Here is a 7,500-nt window from a genome sequence, read left to right as displayed (position 1 = left end):
CATACTAATAAGCGTCACTTCACACGAGCAGTCGAGGGGTGAACTAATGGTATAACCATAGATCATGGGGCTCATGGTCTACCCTTCACTTGATCACGATCCCGTGTTGGTTGCCGCTTTCCCACCCACCCTTCCCCTGTTACCAAATGTACCCCTTCTTCCAAAGGTGGCAACCAACGTTTTCTACTCCATAGCTTAAAGAGTGAAGGGAAGACCAATGGAAATAGATTACTATTTACGATGGAAGAGATGACGGCAGGCATTGTTGAGCCTGCCTGTGAAAAGGCATCAAATGGGGCAGAACTGGACACCACACGGACAAATCTACTAAAAAGTCAATTGAAGTTTTAAACAATATTATTAAATGTTACTTATTGAAATTTCACCCACAGATAAGACGAACTTGCATGTGGGAATTTTATATTGAATCCCAGCAGCCACTACATGAGGTCAAGGATGCTCTTTCATGGATGTGTGTTTACTAGAAGTTTTTGTGTATGTTATTAGATACAGTAAGTTTGTTACTTTTCCCTTTGCCTTCACAGGTTGTATTCTGTGTAATGTTGCGGTGATTTTAATCATCAGTGGGGCATATATATTTATGTCTCCAATAGTTTACAAGTAACTCTCTGCCTCTTGAGACACTTAGATTTTACTTGTCAAAGAGGAGCCTTTAAGGGTTAGAAGCGTACTTTGACATCAATAATTTCTTTCCTTACTGTAACAGGGGCTATTAAAGAGAAAGTTGGAGAAGGCCAGTACCAGAAAGAGTGGGGCTTAATACGACAGTCCTTAAACCAAAAGTGTTTGCATTCCAAGCAGAAAGCAATGCCCTTTCAGTTTAAAACCGTTTTTCAAAATGCTACTATGATTCCTTTTTTCTTCAGATTTTTATCCAAAGGCTGTTTACTTTGACTGTAAGTTTTGGATTGCACGGTCCACCATTACTCACATTAAAAAACTGACCAATTGTGTTGGACCTCAGAGGGTTGGATCTAGAGAAACTAAAGTCATTTACTCATTAGCTAAAACTTTCAGTGTGTAAATGCATCAATTATGCAAAATACTAGTTTAAAAGTCTGAAAGACTAAACCTTCCATGATGCATACTAATTCAGCCATGTACACAGACATTGCATTCTTGAACTAGCCAGTCTTTGACCTCACTGTCTCCTCAATCCAGCTGTCTTAAGATTTTAAAGTTAGTAATTGTGGACCATTAAAAAGGAAAATGCCAGTAAAAATTAACAGGTGTCTTTTGGAAATCCAAAAAAAGAACGTTTACTTTTTTGGTCATAGTAGCACTTTAACCAGGGTTAAAACATGCCTTCTTAGCACCAAAATCCTTGTTCAATACACCCAGTTCAAAATTTCAAATAATTAATGTGGATGGACATCTGCGGTGATGGCCTGTAACAATGTTTATGCTGAGACATATGTAATACAATACTTGATCCACGATTTTAAGCACATTCACAACAAATTAAAATACTTGAAGAGATATCTGTCATTATTGGATGGCACTGAGTAGATTTTTCCCTTTTCGTTATGGTACAACTTCCGTTAGCTGACGCTATTATTTTAACTCCCTTAACTGTCATTATCAAATGCCTCTTCGTTCTTCCAGTTTTAGCTCATCGTCACCAACAGCGTAATGGCAATTCTTTTTGTAAGAGCCCATCATAGACAAGGACTCGTATGGGGATCTTGAGCAAGGATTTTAATACCATACAGTTGTACCTGGAGTTAAATACAGTCTGTAGCACAGTGTGATGCCTTATCCAAAATAGAAATCAATGACTGCCAATTTTGTTGTTAAGTTTATGTTAGGAGTTGTCATATATACACATACTGGCAATCCTCATAGGTAATTTCTTTAATTTCTCTGAATGATGTTATGGTGTAAGGAAACCTGCATGACACAAAATTTAAAATCTTAAGTAGTTAAAATACATTTGTATGGGTGTGTTGAATTTTTATTTTAGATATAATTAATTGATTATGTGTGATTTGCGCTAGTGCAGTAGAACTTCCGTTTGGGCGCCAAAATGAAGTCGCGAAGGACCTGGCGACGAATTAGTCTATTTATATAAAAAAACGTAACGTATTTGAATAATGGCCTTGCACGCAATCAACCAATCGACACACCCACAATGTAAAGAGCCGTGTTATGAAGTATGGATTGCCCAACAGAATTGTAAGTAGAATTTCGCTGCAAATATTTCAGTCTTTAAAGTGTAATTTCATATTTAAAACCGAAATCTTTTATTTGCTTTGTAGTTTGACTGTTGCCAATGACATTTCCGGTTGGCAACGAGTACAGAAATAAAACGCCGGGTTATCTATACATCGACTGTAGCCTTCAAATTTGGGTAACGCCTCACTACGTAAGCGCGAATCAGTCAAAAATTCTGTTCATCAAAGGTTACATTATCAACTGCGAGATCCCGAAGGACAGCGTCGTGGCAAAACGACCGGTTTCCAAGAAGAACTGACAGCGAAACAAGCGATCAACCGATCTTGGAATCATTACAGTCATTTAAATTCACGAAAGAAACGCATCATTTTCCAGAACAACCGACTGCCATAAAGTGAGCGACTGACCATTCTAGAAAATACTTCAATTTACACCTTCATTTCGCAATGCCGCCGAAAGTTGATGTAAAAACCCTCACGGGAAAAATTAACAATGCCGCTGGAATTCTTAATGAGTTAATGGAAGAATTTGAAGTGATCTTTGCAGTAAAACCGGGACTTGAAAGACTCGAAGCAGTGTTCAATTTAGTGCAATCAAAGTACAGATCTGTTAAAAAGCAGCAAGAGGCAATCTTAGACAAGTTAATTGAAGAAGGCGCTTCATCAGAAGATGAATTGGTATTAGCGAACAGAAAACTCGCGGACAAAGTCAAAGCTGATTTTCTCCAAATTACTTTGAAATACGCAGCATATCAAAGCGAAAATGCTCTTCCGAAAGGTCCTGACCACACAGAAACCTTGAAAACGATGACCTCTGCAATTGAGTAAGTGGCCGTTGCGATAGGATCGAAACCTAGCAGCCTAGAGCGGTTGACAGTTCCAAACTGGGACGGAAGTCGAAGAACATATCAAACGTGGAAAAGGGAGTTTAGACACTGTATGGAAAAATATGGACAAGACAAGGATGGGCAACTTCAAAGATTCCGAAAAGCGATGCCTAAAGGCTTTTCCTGGACAGATCAAGTTAAGACCTGTAAAGACATTAACCAAGCCTGGGAAATTCTTGAAACTGAATTCGCAAATGAGCGAAAACTTATGGACGAACTGTTAGCTGAAATGAATAATCTCAAACATGTTAAATGGGACTCCAAGTCACTCACGCATTACGCCACACGATTTGTATTTGTCAATGATATGGAAAACAATGGTTGCACCGTGTTGGAGGCATCAGAAGCTCCGTTCTTCATGTGTCGGCTTTTATCAAAACTCGATCCAAGAGACAATATAAACTTTGGTAGGGAGATGGAGAGAGTGGAAAAGGAAGAAAATGTGTCAAACCTTGTAACCTGGTTACATCAAGAGGCATCCCTTCGCTCCAGAGGCAAACCAGACAGTGACAACGCCGATGAAAAGGAACGTACCCACCGAGGACCAACCTTTAGAAGAATAGAGAACCACGCTGCTAGTAATGATAGAACTCCCGATCAAGAAGCGTGCCCACTTGGTTGTGCGTGGAAACACCATTTAGCTGCCTGTCTGCTGTATCAAAGTTCAACGGTAAATCAAAGATGGGACGCAGTCAAACAGAGTAAAAGATGTTGCAAATGTCTTAGACCACATCACACGAACGACTGTAAGAAACCAGACAGTACTACCTGCGATAAATGCAAAAGGAATCATCACCGCACTCTTCACAACGAGACAATCAATTCGAATCTAAGCTCGAACGCAAGATGTTCCTGCAGAAGGCTATACCAACTGTGCCGCTGACCACAAGGAAGATGTCAAGCTAATCACTGGTTTATGTCCTGTCCAAAAGGTGAAGGTTATGGACTCAGGTGGAACGCTTGTTGAAATGCTTGCGATGATAGATTCTGGATCAAACAAAAGTCTGCTATCTAAGAATGCAGCCGAACGACTGGGAATAGCAGGGACAGCCACCCATCTTACTATGAATCTAGCAGGTGGAGAGAAGAGGTCTGAAACTTCGGAAATCATCGAGATCACAGTTGCCTCGAGTACAGAAGAGGATATCACAAAGACCTGGAAGTATACACGATAAAGAGACCTTGCAGTGCCGCGAAGACGATCTCAAAGGCAGCTATTGAACAGTTCTCTCATCTCAAACCAGTAGCGAACAAACTGCATCTATCTGGTGGAACAATAGATCTTCTAATTGGTACAGATTTCGTCGATCCCTTTGTCGACATTCATACCTTGTCTGGGGAACCAGGAGAGCCGATTGCCAAACGTAACTGCTTTGGTTGGTACGTTTTAGGACAAGTTAACAGTTCCAGGATACAGTCCGTTGAAGTCGGAACATTGAGCTTTGAGGACGACATTAAGAAACTACTTTATCAGGACACACTGAGAGTTAAACCAACGGAACTGTGTACTTGTAGTGAGAACATGCTGCGAGAAAACAAGTTCGTCAAATCCCTGTCTGATTCAACTACATTGGTAGATGGAAGAATCCAAGTAAGAATGCCTTGGAATGAGAATGGACCCCCCAAATGCAGAAATTATGACATTGCCTTCAAAAGAATGCAGTCTGCTGAGAAGTCGTTCGAAAGAAAAGAATGCTTTGCAATCGTAAATGACGAGGTACAAAAGCTGTTGGAACAAGATTTCGTAATTAAAGTTCCTACAGAAGAAGTTGATCACAGTCAACCCGAATGGTATCTGCCCTTGCAAGCAGTTTTCACACCAGAGAGAACTACTAAGGTTCGCCTTGTTTTCAATGCGTCTTCAAAAGGCCACGATGGTCTTTCCCTCAACGATCAGCTTGAGAAAGGACCTAATTACACTAACAGTCTTCCCAATGTGCTTATGGCCTGCCGATGGAACGAAGTGGCTTACTCGGGTACTAGTGCACCCTGATGACCAAGTCTTTCACAGATTCTAGTGGAGAAGCGACAAAAGTGAAACGCCCTTAGTCTTCCAGTGGCTCAGATTAAATTTTGGCGACAAGCCAGCCCCAGATATTGCCTCGAACGCCATCAATTACTTAGCTAAAGTCTCACAAGTCGAATTTCCAGACGCAGCCCAAGAACTTCAAGATCACGCGTACATGGATGATATCGCGGGCTCCGAAAGCAACTCAACAAAAGCCAAGAGAATAATCAATGAAATTGACACCGTCCTTGGAAAAGGCCGGTTTCAAATTAAGGTGTGGCATTCCAACCACTCAGAAATTGACCAGTTTAGTGGTGAGAGATTTACACATCTGCTTGGCCACAAATGGGATAAAGAAGAAGACAAGTTTACCTTCAAGAAAGAAAACGTGGTTGGCTTACTGGAAGGCTTCTCCAAAAAAAGCTGTCTGAAGTTTCTCGCTCAACTCTGGGATCCTATCAGACTTGTGTCACCCGTTACTATCAAGTTCAGAATTGACTTGCAAGGGTTATGCAGTTCGGGTTACAGCTGGGACGACATCCTTCCTGAGAGTATTCAGCAAACATGGTTAGAGAATGTCCAGTCCATAAATGATCTCCTGTCATTTCACTTTGACCGCAAGCTAAAACCAAGCAACACAGTGGGCGTGCCTCAAATTCACGGATTCTCTGATGGTGGTGAGCAGGCTTATGGTGCAGTCATCTTCCTACGGTGGAAACTTGCTGGCGGAAACTATCGTTGTGTTCCAGTCATGATAAAGGCTTTCATAGCACCACTGAAGAAGAAAAGCATCCTGAGATTAGAACTGTTGGGCTGTTTATCACTCGCACGCATGTACATTACATGTGTAAAGGCATTGGAATTCACAAAAGCGCAGGACTGGGAACGATTCTTCTGGATCGGTTCATCAACTGTTTTGTTCTGGATCAGAACCCCACCATGGGAATTCAGGCCCTTTGTATCTGCCAGAGTGGCTGAAATTCAAGAGACCATTGGGGCAGACCAATTTCATTACATCAAATTTAACAACAACCCTGCAAATGCTCTGACGAGAGGAATCCATCTTAATCATCTCATGAAGTGGGCAGAGGGACCATCCTTCCTAGAGTTGCCAGAAGAAAAGTGGCCCAACTTTCAAGATCAAACCCAAGTTAACACAAATGTGAAGGACCTTGAAGCTTTAAAAGAGAAGAAAACGTTTCAGAAAGAGAAGAAAGCCGGTAAACATCACACTGCCGCGGCAGAAGTATGTCCTGGACTAGATCAGCATGAATCTGAAGAAAATCCTATCCTTTTACATTTGCTGAAAACGTGTTCTACATACTTCAAGATAAGGAGAACTCTTGCCTACGTTCGTTGCTTTATTCACAACGCTCGGAAAATGAACCCGAAGTCAGGGCCCATTTCAGTTCAGGAAGTTTGCCGAAACCCAGCTTCTGAAGTGGAGTCACTTTCACATCAACGAAGACAGTTTGGATAAGAAACTAGTGGCAAAGAAAGGTGAAGATGGCCTTCTTCATGCGCATGGTCGACTTGAAGATGTCAGATGTCTCGTGGAAGAGTTGAGAAAGCCTATTATGTTAGCACAAGACCACCCTTTTATGATCTTGCTTCTGTGTGACCTCCACGAACGACGTGGGCATTGTGGCTATAAGAGTTTAATTCACGAGGCCAGAAAAAGATTTTGGATTATTGGACTCCGCAGAATGGCTAAGACCGTCACCTCAAAATGTGTCACATGCAGAAAACTACGGAAAAGGCCCCTCAACCAGCTCTTGGGACAGATCCAAAACCTAAGAGTAGCAGCTGGCTTCCCTGCATTCTCAAACACTGCTATGGACATGTTCGGACCAGTACAGATTAAACTCGGTCGCAAAACCCTGAAAGAGGCACAAGTGATCATCTTCACTTGCATGACTTCATGTGCGATCCACCTAGAGCTGGTCACCAATAAAACCTCAGACGCATTCTTAATGGCCTTTCGACGATTTGCCTGCTTACGTGGATACCCTAATGTTTGCTGGTCAGACCGTGGAACAAACTTCGTAGGTGCCCAAGGTTACCTGAAGGAAACCACACAGAACTGGGATATTCCTGGGATAAAGAGTGTCCTCTCTGATAAATTTGGCTGCGAGTTCAGATGGGAATGGAATACACCACATGCGAGTAACCAAAACGGAATTGTTGAGACCCTAATTAAGTCAGTCAGACAAGCACTTAACGCCACTTGCAAGAACCAAGCCTACTCCGAGGAACAATGGAGAACATTTCTGTCAGAAATCACCTACATGGTCAACGGACGACCGCTGTACCCCAGTTCCGACGATATCTGGGAGGCCCCACCGATCACTCCAAACGACCTACTGCTAGGCCAATACAATCCACCGCGACAGTTACTCAGGAGTACCCA

General features: G+C 42.1%; 2 protein-coding genes across 2 annotated transcripts in view; both read left to right on the top strand.

Moving 5' to 3' along the window:
• The first annotated feature begins 5,265 nt into the window (after positions 1 to 5,265).
• On the top strand, positions 5,266 to 6,570 carry LOC138036597 (uncharacterized). Its single transcript, XM_068882734.1, has one exon. The coding sequence runs from the start codon at positions 5,266 to 5,268 to the stop codon at positions 6,568 to 6,570; it is 1,305 nt and encodes a 434-aa protein (XP_068738835.1).
• Positions 6,571 to 6,796: 226 nt separating this feature from the next.
• Positions 6,797 to 7,500, top strand: part of LOC138036596 (uncharacterized) — a 1,002-nt gene continuing 298 nt past the window's right edge. The window contains exon 1 of the mRNA XM_068882733.1: positions 6,797 to 7,500. This exon is cut by the window's right edge and continues 298 nt beyond it. Coding sequence (XP_068738834.1) covers positions 6,797 to 7,500 — 704 coding nt within the window.

This window comes from Montipora capricornis, unplaced genomic scaffold (assembly GCF_036669925.1).
Source record: "Montipora capricornis isolate CH-2021 unplaced genomic scaffold, ASM3666992v2 scaffold_490, whole genome shotgun sequence".
Taxonomy (NCBI): domain Eukaryota; kingdom Metazoa; phylum Cnidaria; class Anthozoa; order Scleractinia; family Acroporidae; genus Montipora; species Montipora capricornis.
Note: the sequence above shows the minus strand (reverse complement) of the source record. Positions and strands in the feature narration are given on the sequence as shown.